Source organism: Jaculus jaculus, chromosome 3 (genome assembly GCF_020740685.1).
Source record: "Jaculus jaculus isolate mJacJac1 chromosome 3, mJacJac1.mat.Y.cur, whole genome shotgun sequence".
Taxonomy (NCBI): domain Eukaryota; kingdom Metazoa; phylum Chordata; class Mammalia; order Rodentia; family Dipodidae; genus Jaculus; species Jaculus jaculus.
The window spans coordinates 75712611-75732979 of record NC_059104.1 but is presented as its reverse complement, the minus strand read 5'-3'; the positions used below and the strand labels follow the sequence as shown (position 1 = coordinate 75732979).

At 42.6% G+C, this 20369-nt stretch overlaps 2 protein-coding genes across 4 annotated transcripts in view; one reads left to right on the top strand and one right to left on the bottom strand.

Annotated features, from left to right (window-relative positions):
- Positions 1 to 12213, top strand: part of Vps26b (VPS26, retromer complex component B) — a 29955-nt gene extending 17742 nt beyond the window's left edge. Inside the window, exons 3-6 of one of the 2 annotated variants that reach the window (XM_004665501.3) lie at positions 3968 to 4132; positions 6203 to 6378; positions 9228 to 9370; positions 9979 to 12213. In XM_004665501.3, coding sequence (XP_004665558.2) covers positions 3968 to 4132; positions 6203 to 6378; positions 9228 to 9370; positions 9979 to 10125 — 631 coding nt within the window. In that variant the 3' untranslated portion in view covers positions 10126 to 12213. The remainder of the gene's footprint in view (positions 1 to 3967; positions 4133 to 6202; positions 6379 to 9227; positions 9371 to 9978) is intronic. The other variant, XM_045146453.1, reaches the window with a different exon arrangement.
- A 106-nt stretch (positions 12214 to 12319) lies between these two features.
- Positions 12320 to 20340, bottom strand: Thyn1 (thymocyte nuclear protein 1). Of its 2 annotated transcripts, none has more exons than XM_004665502.2 (7): positions 19965 to 20340; positions 17738 to 17913; positions 16234 to 16302; positions 15861 to 15953; positions 14390 to 14485; positions 13624 to 13774; positions 12320 to 12904 (listed from the first exon to the last, which is right to left on the bottom strand). In XM_004665502.2, the coding sequence occupies exons 1-7, from the start codon at positions 20005 to 20007 to the stop codon at positions 12858 to 12860; spliced, it is 675 nt and encodes a 224-aa protein (XP_004665559.1). In that variant the 5' UTR covers positions 20008 to 20340; the 3' UTR covers positions 12320 to 12857. The 2 variants fall into 2 exon arrangements, with proteins under 2 accessions (XP_004665559.1, XP_045002389.1); XM_045146454.1 differs by lacking the exon at positions 12320 to 12904 and adding an exon at positions 13382 to 13440.
- Positions 20341 to 20369: the final 29 nt, after the last annotated feature.

The following is a 20369-nucleotide window of genomic DNA, read 5'->3' as shown; positions in this document are numbered from 1 at the left end:
ATAAGTTTCTGTATTTTAACTTTAAGGGGATTTTTTTGTTGTTGTTTTGGTTTTCTGAGGTAGGGTCTTACTGTAGCTCAGGCTGACCTGGAATTCACTATTAGTCTCAGTCTGGCCTTGATCTTTGGGCAGTCCTTCTACCTCTGCCTCCTGAGTGTTGGTATTAAAGGTGTGTACTACCATGCCCAGCCTTAACTTTAAGCTTTAATGGCCAGTTTATAAAAATTCAGGCCGGTCATGGTGGCTCACGCCTTTAATCTCAGCACTTGGGAGGAAGAGGTAGGAGGTTTGCCATGACTTCAAGGCCACCCTGACACTACATAATGAATTCTAGGTCAGCCTCAGCTCTAGTGAGACCCTACCTTGAAAAACAACAACAAACAAACAAAGATTCTTGGAAATTCAGTAATTGGCTTTCATTATTGAGTTGGCTCACGACACCTCAGCTTGGTTTCTGGTGTACTGCCCCTACTCCCAGCTCTGCCACACATCAGCTGTGTCCTCTTCAGCTTTAACTCAGTATTGTTGCTAGTAAAATGGGCACTAGATTTGGATTCTAATTCTAGATCTTCCTCTCCATCTTTTGAAGGCGATTAGAAAACAAAATATAACACAGCATAATGAGGTCTTTAAAAATTGATAAAATAAGCCTGGCATGGTGGCACACACCTTTAATCCCAGCACTCAGGAGGCAGAGACAGGAGGATAGCCATGAGTTTGAAACCAGCCTGAGAATACAGAGTAAATTCCTGGTCAGCCTGGGCTAAAGTAAGACCCTACCTCGAAAAAACAACAACAAAAATTGATAAAATATAGCACTGAGGAAAGTGCTCAGAAGTGGTGCCTTTGTTTGGCATGGCAAGGACCTGGGTTCCATCTCAGTACCACACACAGAAAAAGTTAACAAACATAGTTTTTACTGTCCCAAGCCAGGAAACTCTGAGGCTAGGGACTAATGCCAGGGCCTTTGGGGTGAAAAAAATTTCCCAGCAACTCTTGGACTCTTAGTGATGATGAGATTATGTGACATCACTGGGATAAAGTCACCCTAAACACCTGGTCCCAGGTCTTGTTTCCATTCTGTACAATCAACTTGTTTTCATCACCTATAGATTTGGGTTTAGAATAGTTACTAAGGCTATAGCAAGACCTAGTATCACCCCTTCCCCTGGTTTCACTTCTTTCATCAGAAAAGTGTTTACATACTTTCTTGTTAAATCTTTGCCCAAGAGCTGGAGAGATGACTTAGTGGTTAAGGCACTTACCTGCAAGCCAAAGGAACCAGGTTCAATTCCCCCGGACCCACATAAGCCAGATGCACTAGGTGGCTCATGTGCCTAGAGTTCATTTGCAATAGCTGGAGGCCCTGTTGTGCCTATTCTCATTCTCTCTCTGCCTCTCACTCACTTACTCTCTCTCCCCCTCCCTTTTTTTCTCAAATAAATAAATAAAAATAAAATATTTTTAAAAATCTTTGATGCACCATGTCACACAGAGAAGAAAGTAGTGGTGGGGATTACCTAGAATTTACTTAACAGGACTATAGAACTTTGTTTTTCTTACAACACGGTCTTGTTATGTGGCCCAAGATGGCTTCACACTTACAATTCTCCTGCATGTCTCCTGAAGCCCTGGGGTTAAAGATGTGTGCCACCATGCCTGGCTAAATTTTTTTTTTTTTTTTTGCATTGGATATATCTTGGTATGTTTATGTCAGAAAGAAAAGTACTGGAGACAATAGGGTGGCTCCTCAAGTTAAACACAGGGCTGTAGGCACAGCTCAGTGGTAAAACAAAGACACATACTTATAATATGCAAGGACTTGGTTCAATCCTGTATGACAGGCAGACATTCTCTCTCTCACACACACACACACACAATTAAATGGAATTACCATGTGGTATAGTAATTCTCTTTTTGGTTGTAGATCAAAAAGAAAAATGGACACAGGGTCTGGAACAGATATTTATACCCTTGTGTTCACAATGACTAAAAAGTAAAGGCAGCATAAACAGAATGTGGTATAAAACAGGACATTCTCTTATCTGTAAAAATTTGGATGAGCCTTAATGAGTTAGCTATGTGAAATAAGCCAATCACAAAAGACAAATACAACTTATGAGAACCTATGACAGTCATAGTCTAGAAACAAAAGTAGAATGCCAGGTTAGGGAAATGAAGAAGCTACTGTTTAAGAAGAATAGAGTTTTACTCAGAGAAGATGGAAAAGTTCTAGAGATGGACCATACAACAGTCAGGCATGATGGCACACTCCTTTAATCCCAACACTGGGGAGGCAGAGATAGGAGGATTGCCATGAGTTCGAGGCCAGCCTGAGACTCCATAGTGAATTCCAGGTCAGCCTGGGCTAGAGACCCTTACCTCGAAAAAAAAAAAAAAATTTCACCAGACAAGCCAGATGTGGTAGTGCACGTTTTTAATCCCAGCACTTGGGAGGCAGAGGTAGGAGGATCACTGTGAATTCAAGGCTAGTGTGGGACTACCGAGAGAGTTCTAGATCAGCCTAGGCTAGAGTGAGACCCTACCTCAAAGGAAAAAAAAAAATCACTAGACAATTGGAAGCACAAGCCTATACTGAGTATGGAGCACCTAGACTTGTACAATATGCATAGTACATGTGTGTAAAGGGGTAGAAACTCATATGTCTTTCAGGAATGGAGCAGTGCACAGAGAGAAGAACTGGACCTACTACTGGGAACTGAAGGTCAGTCTCAGGAGAACCATTTCAAGAAGGAAGTGGTTTTTTCAGCACTCAGAGTAAGGGGCTGCTAGATTTAGGACATGGAAGGCCACGTGTCCCCTCAAAGAGAGCAGTTTCTGTTGGGAAGGATGGATCTGTTAGGACCAGCTGGTGAAGAGACTATAGGTCAGTATAGCATCTTATAAGCTCAAAGAAGAAAGATATTAGCTGTAGAGACATTCAGTGTGGGGAAAAATAGAAGGATCAAGATGCCAGACAAGGGGCTAGAGAGATGGCTTAGTGGTTAAGGTGCTTGCCTTCAAAGCCGAAGGACCCAAATTTGATTCTCCACTACCCACATAAGCCAGATGCAATAGGTGGTACATACATCTGGAGTTCTGTTGGAGTGGCTGGAGGCCCTGGTAAACCCATTTTCTCTCTCTTCCTCTTTCTCTCTCTCACACACATAAATAAATATAAATAAAGTTGAATTTTTTAAAAAGATGCTAAAGTTCCTAAATTAGAGTGACTTATAAAGTTCTTTGAGATGCTATGTTCCGTTAGGCATATGCATGTAGGAGGCAAACAGAGAAGGATAGCTGGATAGTCTGTCAGTCAGGGCTGTAGTAGTGATCCCCTGTCTGAAATAAAACCGAACAAGGCAACAGTCCCTCAGCAGAGGATTTAAATGTCAGCTGTGCTAGGACATCTGGAGTTTTTATCCTCCTTCAACCTCCTCCCCCAGTAATTCTCCTGTATGACCAGGTTGTGAGAGGTTCTGTGGGAGGGAAAAGGTCTTAAGAGGAATGCTGGTAGAGGGAGTGAAGCAGCAGAGAAATGCTTAGGCCCTGAATAAAAAGAGCACAAATTTGAAAAGGGGAGAATTACAAATCTTAATTTTTCTTTGTTGTAGAATAAAAACCAAAAGCTGGGTTTGGTGGTGCACACATTTAATCCCACATAATTTAAAAAAAAAAAGGGGGGGGACAGAGCACAGAACCCTCCCCTCCCCCCCTTTTTATTTTCGAGGAAGGGTCTCAGGCTGACCTGGAATTCACTATGTAGTTTCAGGGTAGTCTTGAACTCACAGCAATCCTCCTCCCTCTGCCTCCCAAGTGCTGGGATTAAAGGCGGTGCCACGATGCACAGCCAGAAGTCACTTTTACTTAGAGAAGGGTTCTTAACCCAGAGGATCCAGATGAGATTTGAGTAGGCAGTATCTGGATACTAGGAGTGTTCATTCCTGACAGCTCTATCTCCTGATAGGTATTTCCTTCGAGCCACCATCAGCCGCCGCCTCAATGATGTCATCAAAGAGATGGACATTGTAGTTCACACACTGAGCACATACCCAGAGCTAAACTCATCCATCAAGATGGAAGTTGGGATTGAGGACTGCCTACACATTGAGTTTGAGTATAATAAATCCAAGTAAGTGTCTTGGACCCCAAGATTGTGATGTAATTATTTAAAGATGTTAAAAATAGATCTTGGTCTGAGTACTCCACTGCTTCATCATGACATGCAGCTGGGGGAAGACCACAAAAATAATATAACCAATTATGGATTAGTTTCAGATGCATGGACTGGGAGATAGAAACTTCACTGTCCACAGTATTAAATTGAGATGGTATCATTACATACCATAAGAAGCCTTCCAAATTCACTCTAAACTAAATGTTGTTAGATTATTTGTTTTGGATCCTAGGTAGAGCTGTTTCCTTTTGTGGATGACAATAGTCACAGAACACGATTCCATTATCATTTGTTTTTTCCATGTCTTTAGAAATCAAAGTGAGGAAACCAAACATTGGCAGTGAAAGCTATGGCTTCCTTTCTGAACTAAAATGAATTCTAGCAAAGAATGCCTGATTTATTTTTATTTTTATTTTTGTTTATTTTTATTTATTTATTTAAGAGCAACAGACAGAGAGAGTCAGAGAGAGAGAGAAAGAATGGGTGTGTCAGGGCCTCCCACCACTGCAAACAAACTCCAGATGTGTACATTCCCTTGTGCATCTGGCTTACATGGGTCCTGGGGAATCGAGCCTCAAACCAGTGTCCTTAGGCTTCACAGGCAAGCACTTAACCAACTAAGCCATCTCTCCAGCCCTGGCTGTTATTTTTTTAGGTCTTAAAATAATCTTAACTGGCAAGTTTGGAAGCTGCATGATTTAAGCTATTTACACTTAGGACATCAAAATATTCACCTGCTTATAAATAAAAATTTTCTGGCAGTCTTATCAACTTCAAAATCATATTTTGGACTAGGGAGATGGCTCAGTGATTAAAGGCACAAACTTCCAAAACCTATTGATCCAGGTTCAATTCCCTAACACCCAGGTAAAGCCAGATTCACAAAGTACCACATGTGTCTGGAGCTCATTTATAGTAGCAAAAGGCCCTGACCTGCCCTGCTTTCTCTTTTACTCCTATCTCTCTTTTTCTCTGTCTCTCAGGTAAATAAATATGTTCTTTTCTTTTTTTAATACTTCATTTTTTTATGTGTGAGAGAGAGAAAGAGGTAGATAGAGAATGATGCCCCTACCACCCCTCCCCCCACGGACCTATATAGCGACTACAAACTAACTCTAAACACATGCACCACCTTATGTATCTGGCTTTACATGGGTACTGGGGAATCAAATCTGGGTCCTTTGACTTTGCAGGCAAGTGCCTTAACCACTGAGAGATCTCTCTAGCCCAAAACTATGTTTTTTAAAAACAACTTTATTTTGAATATATTCCTGAAAATATTTAGAGATAAAATACTCCAAAGTAAAAAGATGGGCTCTTCACAATAGACTGTAAGCAGCATGAGAAACAATGGGAAACATGGAAGTCTGAGAACCAGTAACCTGGCTTCATCTCCTGTCTGCCTTTCTCACACCCTGGGCAAATGATGATATCTTTTCATCTAATTTTTTTTTTTTCATTTATCATAAAAGGACGGTAAATTCTGAAGTCTCTGCCAGGGTTCATGTGCCATGAATCTGGGCTTCAAATTAGAAGAATTTTATTTGTGTCACATTGGCTGACCCAGAGAGAATATCTTGGCTGACCTGGACCAGAGTGAGACCCTACTTCAAAAAACCAAAAAAAAAAAAAAAAAAAAAGGAACATGTGTCTTGAGTTCCTTTCCTTTGCTGTGGCTAGAGGCCCTGGCACGCCCATTCTTTCTGTCTGTCTGTCTCCTCTCTCTTTCTCTCTCTCTGCTTGGAGATAAATAAAAAATAAAATAAAATAAATCCCACAAATACTAAAGCTATACACCAAGGAAGCAGAACAGATTAACAAATATGAATGGGTGAAGTATCGTGCAGGGTTGATATCCCTCAAGCAAAATTAGAATTCCGAATTTGGTAATTCACAGTGAGGGTGAATTTGCACTTCAACTAGACCTTCAACCAACCATGCACATGGGCAGTGTATTATCTGCTGAAACAAAAGGGGGTGGGCTACTGAACCTCCATCTTACTTCCTCTACTTTCTCTTCCTCAGATACCACTTGAAAGATGTCATTGTAGGGAAGATATATTTCTTGCTGGTGAGAATCAAAATCAAGCACATGGAGATAGACATCATCAAACGGGAAACAACAGGCACAGGTCCCAATGTGTACCACGAGAATGACACAATAGCCAAGTATGAGATCATGGATGGGGCACCAGTGCGAGGTAAGTCTCTTGGCCTAGAGCCTCAGCTACCACTCTTTTGCTTCCAGGCCCTGTTCTAAATTTGGATAATGCTTGAGAGATTATACTGGTTCTCCTCCCCTCCCCCCCACTTTCTGGTATAGTCTTATGATGTATCCCTGGCTGATTTGGAACTCACTGTGTTACCAGTCAAACTTGCAATAATTGTTCTGCATCTGCCTCCTAGTTGAACCCCCTAGCTGTGAGATGTCCTATTAGTCTGCACTTTCCTAATCGCAAATTGTATGTGTACCATAGATTCTACTATGGAAGAAAAGAAAGTTTGAAGATGTCTTTCATTAAAGTACAATTCCTTGATCAGGAGATCTGGATTCCAAACCCTTTCCCCTGCCAAGGGTCTGGCACAGTGATCAATTAAGAGTCTTGACAGGCATGGTAGTGCATGCCTTTAATCCCAGCACTCGGGAGGCAGAGGTAGAAGGATCATGAGTTCAATCCTGGCACTTCAATCCCAGCCAGAGTTTACTTAGTCAGCCTGGGCTACAGCAAGACCCTACCTCAAAAAAATTTTTAAAAAGCTGGGTGTGGTGGCGCACGCCTTTAATCCTAGCACTTGGAAGGCAGAGGTAGGAGGATCGCCATGAGTTTGAGGCCACCCTGAGACTACATAGTGAATGACAGGTCAGCCTGGACTAGAGTGAGACCCTACCTCGAAAAAACAAAAATAAATAAATAAAAATTTAAAAAAGAATCTGTGGTGTCCTGGCATTATGGGCTATTCAATATGTGACATCCTCCTTCCACATGAAACATATTCTGGGCATATACAAAGCAAGAGAAGGAAAAGGAAAGAAAAAACTTCAACTTATTGCACTGTCTTCACTCACAACAGATTTATTGACCTTGCTTATCTACTTGATTTGTGCTTAATATTCCATCTCAGTCAAGTATGGTTGGACATACCTCTAGGAATGGCATTTGGGAAGTAGAAGCAGGAATATCAAGAGTTCAAGTCATCTTCAGCTACAAAGTAAGTTAGAAGCCAACATGGGCTACATGAGACCCTGTTCAAAAATACCAAAAGAAATAATTTTATTTTATTTATTTATTTTAAATTTATTTGAGAGAATGGGTGCGCCAGGGCCTCCAGCTACTGCAAATGAACTCTAGACACATGTGCCACCTTATGCATCTGGCTTACGTGGGTTCTAGAGTATCAAACCGAGGTCCTTTGGCTTTGCAGGCAAACGCCTTAAATGCTAAGCCATCTCCTCAGCCCAAAAAATACAAAAAGAAATGTTTAAAAGCTTTTTGAACCTCTCACTGCTCTTCGGACATGTTGCTGCTCAGGGAACCAATGGAAATGATTGTCCTTCAGCCTGCAGAGCTGATACCACACCTGAGGTGAGTGAGATTGAGAGCTCTAGATTAGCTATATTTACATTTTTCACTGGTTCTATAGCACTTAAGGATGAAGATTTCATTCACTTTGAATAAAGTGGTTCCAAGGTTTTATTCATGGCATGCCCATGTGTAAGGAGGATGTCACACATTGAACAACCCATAACAGTGGGATGCCACAGATTCCTAATTGTCCACTGTGCCAGACCCTTGGTGGCAGGGGGGTTTGGGACCAGCTCTCCTGACTTTCTCTGATGTACCATGTTTTGAACAGTGGTACAAATAGAACCAGCTGTCATTTTCTCCTATATAAGTGAAATAGGGCACTGAAAAACAGCACAGAGCAGCAGATAATTAAGAGAACACTTATATTTAGCCTTAGGTTACATTAGAGGTTTGGCTTTTCTCAGTGAAGTTACTGCCCTGATTTTGTTCCTCTTATACCAAGAAAAGCAGTTTGGAAGCTAGATAGTACCCAAAATAGTGCATAGTTAGATTATCTAATTTTCCCCATGAAAGCAACAGGTTTGTTGTTGCTGTTTTTGTTTGTTTGTTTTGATTTTTTGAGGTAGGGTCTTGCTCTAATCCAGGATGACCTGGAATTCACTGGGTAGTCTGAGTGTAGCCTCAAACTCATGGTGATCCTCCTACCTCTGCCTCCCAAGTGCTGGGATCAAAGGCACAGGCCACCACGCCAGGCTTACAGAAAGCAACAGTTTTATTCAAAAGCCTAACTGGCTAGTAGAGATCAGGGGTCTCATGAGACTTTCCTGCTTGCCAGACCTCCATGCCCCACTGCATTTAGTATTGAAGTGGGGATGTATTGTGGGGCATATACGGGCTAGCTGGAGGGAAGTGGCATCACAATAGCTGGGTGAATGGCAAAATGACAGTTTGACAACTGCCTCTTAAATACCCAGTAACTTACCATGCATATTGGCTCATGCTTATAAACCTGGCACTTAGGAGTCTGAGACAGGAGGATTACTATGAGTTGATGGCCAGGCATGACCACACAGTGAGTCTCTGTCTCAATAAAAAACAAAAGAGGAAAAAAGAAGATACTCCTACTTCATGGAATTATGGTGGGGAAGGAAGGGCAAAAGAAGGTAATGGGATGGGAATCTGATGAAATTATAGTATATGCACATATTAAAATTCTCAATAAAAACCTTACAAAAAACAGTAACTAGGTACACTGCACATAACCAAATGTTTAACAGTAGTTTTCTTGGGCCACACTCAGCTGTCCTTCACTGCCATCGTATAGGGATGGTGATAGGACATTCAGCAGTCACAAGACTAGAATGAAGTTGGAGAGTACATCACCCCAAAAGGTAGAAGGTAAACACCTTTGCTTAGTGCTCTGTGCCTTGCTGAACTGGAGTCTCACTTGCTGTGGTCAGAATGATATTTAGTATACAATACCATTTTTTCTGTTGCCCTTATTTTTTCCTCATCCCTTAAAGGAGAGTCCATCCCGATCCGTCTCTTCCTGGCGGGATATGAGCTTACACCCACCATGCGGGACATTAACAAGAAGTTCTCTGTGCGCTATTACCTCAACCTGGTGCTTATAGATGAGGAGGAACGGCGCTACTTCAAGCAGCAGGTGAGTTCCTCCTCTTGTATCCTAGGGGTCAGAACAGAGGGACCATCATTCCCACAGAGGGCCAGGCTCCATCTTGACACATCAGCAAAATGGTATTAGGGAAAGAGTGGTCAGGTTCCTGTACCATTTGTTATTTTTTTTACATTTTTTAACTTCATTTTTATTTATTTATTTGAGAGTGACAGAGAGAGAAAGAGGCAGATAGAGAAAGAGAGAGAGAGAATGGGCACACCAGGGTCTCCAGCCACTGCAAAAGAACTCCAGACACATGCGCCCCCTTGTGCATCTGGCTAACGTGGGTCCTGAGGAATCGAGCCTTGAACTGGGGTCTTTAGGCTTCACAGGCAAGCACTTAACCACTAAGCCATCTCTCCAGCCCCCACTTGTTATTTTACAAGAAGTGGGAACATGATGTTGCACAGAATCCCATAGCAGGAATAAAGATTGCCAGTTGATACCTTGGGTCTGCCTTATTAGGCTAGACTCCTGCAAACAACTGGCCATGGCTATGGTAAGAGATTCCCCAGGACCACAGAGGGAGCCCTTGAGAAAGTCATCCTTCAGCTTCCCTCTCAGGTATCATGTTGCCCCTTCTTTCATTTCTGTAGGAAGTGGTATTGTGGCGGAAAGGTGACATCGTACGGAAGAGTATGTCCCATCAGGCAGCCATGGCTTCACAACGCTTCGAAGGCACAGCCTCCCTGGGTGAGGTGCGGACGCCGAGCCAGCTGTCTGACAGCAACAGCAGGCAGTAGGCCCCTGGGCCAAGAAGTTGCTGGGGTCCCACCCCAGCACCCAGTCTACCAAACACCAGAGGCTGGGAGAGGGGGACTACAGTGTGGCAGTCAGCTGATTATTACTTGCAACCTTGAAAACAAATCATGTTTGTTACTTAAATTCTTTTCACTGAAGAACCTAAGGGGTTTGTGTTGAGCAGCAGTCTCCTTGGTATTCTGCAGCCAAGATGGGGAATAGGGAATCATCTTGGAAGTTATATTCTTCCTTGGGAATCAGAGCTGTCTGTCAAGGCTGTCTCAAGCCTTAGAGGGTCTTTGAGGAGAGCCAAGAGCACACTTCCTTGGCTCCTGCATCTCTGGGTTCCTGATAATAGAACCTGAGCATGCCCTGGGTAGTACTCCCTTTGACTGTCCCTGAGGTAGTAGCAGAATTTGCTGGGCCTCTCTCATGCTAAACTGGGGGATCAAGATCCAGGAGCTCTCTCTCTGGGAGTCTAGAATGTGGTGCTTTGAAATTTCCATAGCCACCCTCAGCCTCTCACTGCTGAGACCAGACACCTCCCTTATTCATCTTCTCCAGCTTATCAGAAAAGTTCTGGAGTAGAAAGGACTTGAGACTGACTATATCCTCATCCATAAAAAATATGTGGGCACTGAGAAGCCTTGGAACTAGTGTCACACACGGATGGCCAGGGGGCTGAGCCAACTCCATTGAAGCAGAAGGATCAGGCAAGCAACTATCTGCCTTCACATTACTCCATTTGACAACCCTGAAGTCAGGATTGTTCTGGGGAATCGATGTAAGTGCCCCAGTAAGCCCTAAGCAAGAGAGTCTGTTTCCTTTAGCATATGCCCTGGGAAGGGGCTAGAATTTTTTAGCCACTCCAGTAGTGGTCTCTCATCACTCCTTGCTTCAGACACTTGGAGGTTTTGTTTTTAGCTTCCACCCCCAAACCTCTCTACCCCTGTATGTACAAGCTAAGGGAGGGAGATGGGCCCCTGCAGCAGTTTCTGCTACCACAGCTTTAGAATAACTGCTTACCCAGTTGTCATCAGTTCATTTACCCAAGTTTAGAATAAGTGATATTTTCTGTTTAAAAATGCAAGTAGGAAAACACTTGGGGATGTTGTTCTGCTAAAGAAGAGGGGGTTCTCCCTCTTGCTCTGTGCTTGGCCTGAAGTAGTAAATGTCTACTGTTTTTTTCTGTGTCATCTGGGAATGACCAGGAAGCAATACCTCTAGGCCTCTCTCACCTTTATAGAAAGACCAACCAGGCCCTACATCCAACAAGTACTATATCTAGTAGTCTGAATTCTTGGTAATTTGGAAAGTAGAGGATGTGGTTCCTGTGTCATCTTTCTTTTAGTCTAGAAATTGGGACTATTCCTCAGAAATCAGTATAGTCTTAGGATTGACTGAGCAGTTTATGGAGCAGAGGTGATGGAATGAAAATTACTTAATGTGACATGAGAGGTTGAATGGGGGCAGCAGTACCAAGGAAGGTAAACTTATTTCTTCCATGCCAGATCCCCAAGTTGTGTGATATACAGTCCCCATGGGAACAAGCTGACCCCTCCAGCTGCACTACAAGGCCCTGCATAGAAAGGGAGGCAAGGTTCTGTGCTTTTGCCTTTTTCAGGGTGTGAAGATAGATCTGGTGTGCCTCCTTTTAATAGCTAATAAAAGCATTTGTCAATTCTCTGCCTCTTACTTGACCATGCAAATTCATTTTCCAACTTTGCTAACATCGTAAGCCTTTTTTTTTCCCCTGGGAGAACTAGGTCAGATTTGCTTAGTTTCTCTCAGGGACTGTGCATAAAGCAGGTCCCCCCCCCCCCACTTAACTCCGCCCTCATTCTCTATTCTCTGCCAACTGTGAAAGTGTGGGGAAGCTTCCATACCCCTCCTGTAAGGTTCCCAAACCTGGAGTGCATAGGTACTAAACCAAGCAGTGCAACTTGTAATTACGATGCTGCAGTGTTTACATGTTTCTTAATGTGTTGTCTTTTCAATGGCTGTATTTTAAAAGAACTTTTGTTTTAATGGTCTCTCTAATTAAAGAAAGCCCCTGTGTCTTTGGAGGCATTGTACCTATGGTCCACCAACAGATTCTGTGGTCTGATCCTTCTTATATAATCCCCAGCTCTGACAGCCTGGGAGAAAAGACTTCCAGCATGACTCTTTAACACTTCCCTGCTTTCTCAGTGGATAGACCCTTGGAAACAATAATGATTTTATTAGCCACCTTTTTTACACAGATCCATGAATAAGAAGGGAATTCAGGTTTCATTCCTGCCTGGGAATTTTCCAGCAACAACTCATGCTCTAAATGTCTATGGGACCTATAAGACTTAAAAGGGCAGATGAGAAGACCAAAACTGGTACAAAAAGATGCAAATTTAGGTTCAGTGGGTGTTCACAGATCCAGGGAGGGACTCAGACCTGTATGATGCAGTTGGTAGTTACAACCAGTGACAGTAGAAGCAGATAGTAGTAGATGGCTTGCATCTCCCAGTTAATCAACCCAGATGTATGACACCTTCAGTGGAGGATTCTATCACACTCAACACAGATTTAAAAGAAAAGCTTTCAACTTTGACATTGTTTTACTTTTTTAGAAAAAATGTAACAAACCACCTATGTACATGATCTCAGGTGGACATACCAAGCTTTTTTACACCTTTTGTCTCATAAAAACTTGGTTTTCTTTTTTGGAGTAATGGCTTGTCCAGTCTTTTATGATCCTTGGTTAATTTGGTTCCATTTCTTCCAGGCTTAAAATAAAATCAAACTCTTCTACCAAAAAGGAGAAAAGGAAAAAATTAGGTGTTATGTCTCTTTTTGGACAGAGAAGTTAATGCAAAACACTGGTAGATACTTCAAAATTTCCTAAAAGAGACAGTCCATTCAAAAATTATGGAATGTGGGCTGGAGAGATGGCTTAGCAGTTAAGCACTTGCCTATACAGTCTAAGGACCCTGTTCCAAGGCTCAGTTCCCCAGGACCCAAGTTAGTCAGATGCATAAGGGGGCACACGTGTCTGAAGTGCGTCTGGAGTTCATTTGCAGTGGCCAGAGGCCCTGGCACGCCCATTTTCTCTCTCTCCCTCCCTCTCTCCCTCTGTCTCTCTCTCTCTCTCTCTCTGTCACTCTCAAATAAATAAACAAAAATGAACAAAAAGATAGTTTTTAAATGTATGGAATGTGACAGGGCATGGTGGCACATACCTTTAATTCCAGCACTTGGGAGGCAAAGGTAGGAGAATCACTGTGAGTTTGAGGCCAGTCTGGAGTTACAGTTCCAGGTCAGCCAGGGCTAGAGCCAGACCCCAGCTCGGGAAGAAAAAAACCAAAAAACACCAAACAATTATGGAATGTCTTAGGGTACTGGGTAGATAGTAATGGACATCTCAGTATATATTCCCTTTCTCATGGGTGCATATATATGAGAACATGGACTCAGGTTTAACACTATCCCTAAGTTTAATCAGTAAATGTGAATTCTGTTGCTCTTACCTTGGGTCAAAGGTTGAACTGAAAGCCTCTGATGAATGAAGAGAGCCATGTTCTTTAAGGGGCCTCCAGTAACTCTGTGGGCTTGGTGATAGGCTTTGAGTTCAGCCAGGGAGATGAAGCGCTTCATCATTCGAACAAACTGTACATCCACCTGTGGGGCAGAATTGAAGGAACAAAAAGATATTAGCTCCTCTGTTTTCTGTATTATTTTCCATGTGAAGAGATGGAGCTCACTATGTTATTTGGCCTGGCCTTAAATGCCTCAGCTCAAGCAATTTTCTCCATGCACTTGTCTCTGTGCCCACCCAGGTTTGTGTGTGTGTATGTGTGCATGTGCATGTGTGTGTGGTATGCACGTGTCCATGTGTGGGAGTGCACCTGTCTGCACTCTTGAATGTGGAAGCCAAAGGTCAATATTGGGTGACTTCCTTAATCACAAGCCACCATATTCTTTGAGACCAACTAACCAATGAGCCGTACCTGTCTACCTCTCCCTGGCACTGGGATTATACCACTACACCCAACATGTGACATGATGGATGAGGATCCCAGCACAGGTCTTCATACTAACGAAGCAAGCATTCACCCACTGAACCATCTCCCCAGCATTTGTATTGCTTGCACGAGGATCCCAGTGTTCTAATATCCCAAATCAGCAAAACGTCATCTCTGTGAGACCTGGGCTGGTCTTTGACCTATCAGCACTCTGCACTCTCCTCCTCTTGTCTGTCCTTCCTCTCATGAAATAAGAAGAAGCAATCATTACCATGGACCATTTGGGGTTGTCTTCTTTGCTGGAAGGGTCATAATGTGGATTATTTTTCTCAAACTGTGTGTAGTCTGGATAAGCCTCTTTTACAATCTGAAAACAAATTCAAAACCTCTGATCATTTTAGCTCTCTGGCCAAATCTTAATATGCATCAAACTTTCCCTTCTTAGCTGGGCATGGTGGCACATGCCTTTAATCGGGGAGGTAGAGGTAGGAGGACTGCTATGAGTTTGAGGCCACCCTGAGACTACATGATGAATTCCAGGTCAGCCTGAGCTAGAGTGAGACCTCTACCTCGGGGAGGGGGGGGGGGAATTCCCTTCTTAACCTATGCATTTTTACCCCTTTCTTTTTTTTTTTAATTTTTTTTTTTTTTTAATTTGAGAGCGACAGACACAGAGAGAAAGACAGATAGAGGGAGAGAGAGAGAATGGGGGCGCCAGGGCTTCCAGCCTCTGCAAACGAACTCCAGACATGTGCGCCCCCTTGTGCATCTGGCTAACGTGGGACCTGGGGAACCGAGCCTCGAACCGGGGTCCTTAGGCTTCACAGGCAAGTACTTAACCGCTAAGCCATCTCTCCAGCCCTACCCTTTTCTTTTACTACAGAAATAGTGCTCATATAGCTGGAAATCATACATGATCTAAGGTAAGTACAGTTAGGAAATCAATCCTGATCTTACAAACTATTTTATTTTATTTTTTATTTTATTTTAGAAAGAAAGAGAATTGGCACACCAGGGCCCCAGCCACTGCAGTCAAACTCCAGACACTGTGCCACCTAGTGAGCATGTGTGACCTTACACTTGCCTCACCTTTTGTGCATCTGGCTAACGTGGGATCTGGAGAGTCGAACATGGGTCATTAGGTTTCACAGGCAAGCACCTTAATCACTAAGTCATCTCTCCAGTCCCCCTTTTTTAGTGTGTTTTTTTTTAAAGGTAGTAGGGTCTCACTCTAGCCCAGGGTGAGCTGGAATTCACTATGTAGTCTCAGGGTAGCCTTGAACTCACAGTGATCCTCCTACTCTGCCTGAGTGCTGGAATTGAAGGCATGTGCTACCACAGCCAATTTGATCTTACAAACTCTTATAAGCATGTTCTAAAACTAAATGGAGGCAGTTACTATTAGAACCAGTTTTTTTTCTAACTGTACAATTATAGTTTTATCCTGAAACTTTTAGCTAGCTACCTTCATACCTTTTTTTTTTTTTTTCACTTTTTGAGGGAATTGAACCCAGGATGGCAGGCTTTGCCATCATGTACCTTTACCAACTGAGCTGCCTCCCCAGCTCCCTTCATACCTATTTGTGATTGACATACTTGAGACCTCAAAGAAATATGCAGTAGTAAGGCCTGAAATAAAGGCCTGCCTTATTCTAATCTTTATCATATAAGAAGGAAGGGGTCAGAAAAGGGGTCTTATGACAGGGGTGTGAGGAATCCAAACCAAAACTTGTCCACCTAACCTTCACAAGTCCCACGATGCCTGGCTGCTTACAGTTGCTATGGTAGAAGAAGGCTTCATCTTCCACCTTCATGGTCCTAAGGAAGTTCCGAGCCTATGCCAGGAGAGAAGAAACAAGGATCACTCTCCCACCAGCATGGAAACACTAGCCTTGAAGAAAAATCAAATCTGCTTTTATTAGTTAGGTGTTCTGTTTTGTATCTTCTGGTTCTTAATGGCACTTGTTCCATGAAACTGGTCAGAACCAGGGTACTTACAGATTTCATGTTATCAGAATCATTACAGTATATATGACATTTTCAAGGCAGGCTTTTGAGAAAAGCAACAAACCCTGGCTAAGAGGTTCTGTTACTGAATAAGCCATATCCCCTTACCTGATAGTTACGGACACCATCCCAGCATGCTGTCTGCTTGGGCTGTGCTTTTAGATCCTCAATGCTGAACTAGGCAAGAAGAAAAGACATTCACTAAACAGCCCTTGGCCACTTGGTAAGCTCATATAAAAACAGTTTTCCCTTGAAATTAGAAGTGCTACAGGCTATAAAGGCAATAGGTAGTTTACTGGGAATTAGTTATACAAAGCTTGTATTATCTTGTGACCTTTGCTAATACAATTAGTTGAATGGATAATCAGGATTTTGAAGTAATCTGCTAGTCCCCTGCATTTCACCTATTAAAGAATTATGTAAATCTTGTATAATATTTCTTATATATTTACTGTTTCAGTCAGCCCTTTGTTGCTGGGACAAACATCCCACCAGACTCAGCTTATAGGATGAAGGGGTTTATTTCAGGCTTATAAAATCCAGAGGAACCCCCATGAGTGGTGGAAGAAACTCTTTACTTCCATAGATCCAAGCAGAAAGAAACAACTGCAGTAAGCAAACACCAACACCAGCAAGTACAAATTGCCAGAGTTTCAAACTGCTCTGAACATACCTAGTAGGGCTGGACTCCAAGATTCCCCCCCCCCCCCCGCCCAAATACCACCTGTAGCAGGGATTTGCCTGCTAGATACTGAGGTTGCAAGTTCAATTTTAATTAAGGAAAAAAAAAAAAAACCAAAAAACCCGAGTCTATGGGACCACATTCAAATTATCACATTCAAACCATCACAGTTCCCCATAATATTACTAAAATTCATTTCTATTCATAATATGGACCAACTGTTGTAAGGGAAACCTTTAGAGACATGGTAAGTAAGTGGTAAGAGAAAAATTAAGCTAACAAAGAGTAGTCCTAGCACTAGAGACTGGTAGGAGGATTGTGAATTCAAGAACCAGCTGCACTACATATCAAAACCTTGTCTCAAAGAACAAGGACAAAAAAAAAAAACCCAAGGACAAAAAAGTTAACATTGAGGGTGTTAAGTTACAGCCTTTATGGGCTGTCTATGGCTATTTTCTTGCTACAGGGTTAGAGTTGGAACATAAACTATAAAACTTTTTGTATGCATTTTGTAGAAGTCATCTGTAAACTTCTACTTAGAGAGAAGATTCACAAAACAGATAGAAGGCTGAATATGCGTAATCTGAATAGCTGGATTCCAAAGTTCTCTGAACTATGCCGACACCCAAAAATTTGTACTCTAAAGTATTTGGGATTTCAGAATTTTTGGACTTGGGACTGTTCAACCTTAAGGATTATGCAAATATTCCATAAGACAAAAAAATTATCAAATCTGAAACTTTTCTGGCCCCAAGAACTTTAGGTAATTCAACCTTTAGTTATTGGTAATAAATCCTGCTAATTTTATTCATTTTTATTTTTTCCTTACCCTTCAAAGATGAGAAGCTGATGACAGAATCCTATGATATTACATATTCACCTTTTTTTTTTTTAATAGCATAATAGGATTTGACACAGGTCAAGTCTCACCTTCACATCTACACCTTTCTCCATCCGACTCTCTGGCTCTGACTTCATCAGCCAGTAATTTAAAATCTTCCCATGGTTTTTAAAGGCTGACGTCTTCCAATGATTGGATTTCTCCACTTTTGCTAATGCCTCATCCAAGTTCTCAGTTTTAGGACATTTTCCTGATGCTCTCTTGTCTGCAAAAGGGAAAAGATTTGTCACCTTGCTGGCAAAAGGTTCAGAAAAAGATTACCACCCTTCAGTGTCCTACCTGGCTTCAAGTACTGGATCCTCCAAGTACTAACTGTAGTACCACAGTCATATAGAACTAACACTTTCTCTGAAAAACTTAGACAAGAATTCATGACTTTTCAGAGTATTTTCTAGATAATGTATGAATAGATGGTAGAATCAATGAGAAAAAAGAAGCACCCTGTAGAGCTGAGATCAAAGAGTAATCAGTAAATGTTTCCTTACCCACTCTGCTGTGCCTTTCCCCTCCATCTTTACCTGTTAAGCTTGTCCCCTGAGTCCTTTCCATTTGTCTTAAGAAACAGCTACTAAACCCTAAGGACACTTGCAACATAGAGTAGCAGGTACCAAGCTGTGGTGGCTCTCACCTGTAATCCTAGTACTTAGGAGGTCAAGGCAGGAGGATTGCCTTGGGACCAGCCAATATAGGAATATGCAAAGCCTTAAGCAATTAAATTCAGGCCCCAACCCTAACTCAGCTAATCGTTGCCTGTGAGTTGTTATGTCATATGTACAATGTGCCCAGATATAATCCAGTCCTGATAGGATCCAAATACGAATTTCAACTGGGCCTGGTGACGCCCGCCTTTAATCCCAGCTCTTGGGAGGCAAGGGTGGGAGGATCAGTGAGTTCCAGGTCAGCTTGGGCTAGAGGCCTTACCTTGAAAAAACAACAACAACCAAAAGAAAAAACGAATTTCAGTCAGGCCTGTCAATGGAGTCTTTCTGAACCTGAATTTACTACAGTACTGTTTCTACATCACTCTTCATTAAATGCCATTCATAGACGCCTGATACTCTGAATTTAGCATACCTTAACACAGTTTCCCAGCTGTCCCTTAAGAATAGGCGTACTGCAAACACTTGTTTTGTTTAATGGTGAGTTATAGTTAGTCTGAAATGTTTTTCTTGAGAGTAGCTTTTTCTTTGAACTATAAAAATGGCATGTTTTCTGAGTATTATAGTTTTGATGGTGGAAAGCCTTACTTTTTAAGGATGAGCTCAAATTATACTTTCTTCTCAAGACCATGTCAGGAGGGATGCCTCAAGTAGGCTTACCTTGAATTCACCATGTAAAATAGGATCACTTTGAACTGATCCTCCTGCTCCCACCTCCAATATGCTGGATGATAGGCATATGCCACAACACCTGGTTTGTGCCATGAAATTAAGCCATGGCTTCCTACATGCTAGGCAAACACCCTGTCAATTGAGTTTCATTGCCAGGCAGACCACTATCATTTATTTGTGATGAAAACATTAGAAGTTCTTTCTCCCTGCTTTTTGGAATGTCTAATACATTGTCTTTATCGGTAGTCACCCTACTGTGCCAGTGACCACTAAAATGCAGGAAACTTCTGGGTCTAATAGCCTGTGATCAACTCAGGTAAAGCTGGGATTCTCTATCTATACCATTCACCATAGAAAAGAATTTCAGGGCTAGTAAGCCAAGTTAGGAGTTTAATTTTTTTAAAACTAGATTTCTTTTGATTTATGTATGTATTTAGGGGGTGAGCAATATCTTTCTGTGGAGCCCTGGCTGGTGCGATACTAACCAGTATATAGGCGCCCAGACTAGACAATCCTCTCAGGCCCACGGTGCTTGGTCTACAGACTGGTGACACCACACCTCGGTACATATCAATCTGTATTGTACTTAATAGCTGCTCTTTTTGATTGTTTGCTTTTCGAAGTAGGGTCTCACTGTAGCCTCGGCTGACCTAGGTGACCTAGAACTCACATTGATCCTCCTCCTGTCGCTGCTCTAGTACTGGGATTAAAGGCCTGTGCCAGCCACCTCTCCCTATCCCCCACCCCAACAGCTGTTTTTAAGCAAACAAGCAGAAGTGTGTCAGGATAGCTTGGTAAGAAGGATAAATATGGAGAGTGATAAGTACAATTCCCAAAGTTCTCCCTCCACAAACGAAAATGAACACTGCAGGCCCTAGTAGAACATTCTTCACGAACTGCCTTTTGCAGCCTTGGCCCAGCTTACCTGGGCCAGCAGCCCCAGCCAGCCTCTTCCGGGGTTTAGGCATGGTCTCTTCGCAGGTGCTGAAACGATCCACCCGGAGATACAAGAAGCAACACTACCTTCCTCCAAAACCTGCACACAGCAATATTGAGAGATGAGAGGACGCTTAAAGGGCCTCAGACTCGCGAAAGACAACATTGCTCAAGCCCTCCGTTATCTGCGCGCTTCCCATCTCGCCATAATCTGCCTCTCAATGCTCTTCAGTACTTTTCCTTTTTCATCACGCCGCCCTCCTCTCAACACACCACGTACTCTAGTCACAACCCGCCGGTCTCCCGAGGGGTTCAAAGGAGACCAAGTGCCCACGCTGGCTGAGTGGAAGACGCCTCTAGGGGACGCTGACCCCAGGGGTTTCTGGGAATTGTA

What these genes read in the sequence shown, in the direction of transcription:
- Thyn1 (XM_004665502.2), bottom strand. Translation starts at nt 20,007, where the DNA reads ATGCCTAAACCCCGGAAGAGGCTGGCTGGGGCTGCTGGCCCAG. An exon ending in GGCTGGGGCTGCTGGCCCAG is followed by an intron (nt 17,914 to 19,964) that starts GTAAGCTGGGCC and finishes TCCCTTTTGCAG; the next exon opens with ACAAGAGAGCATCAGGAAAA. An exon ending in ACAACCCCAAATGGTCCATG is followed by an intron (nt 13,775 to 14,389) that starts GTAATGATTGCT and finishes TCTGCCCCACAG; the next exon opens with GTGGATGTACAGTTTGTTCG.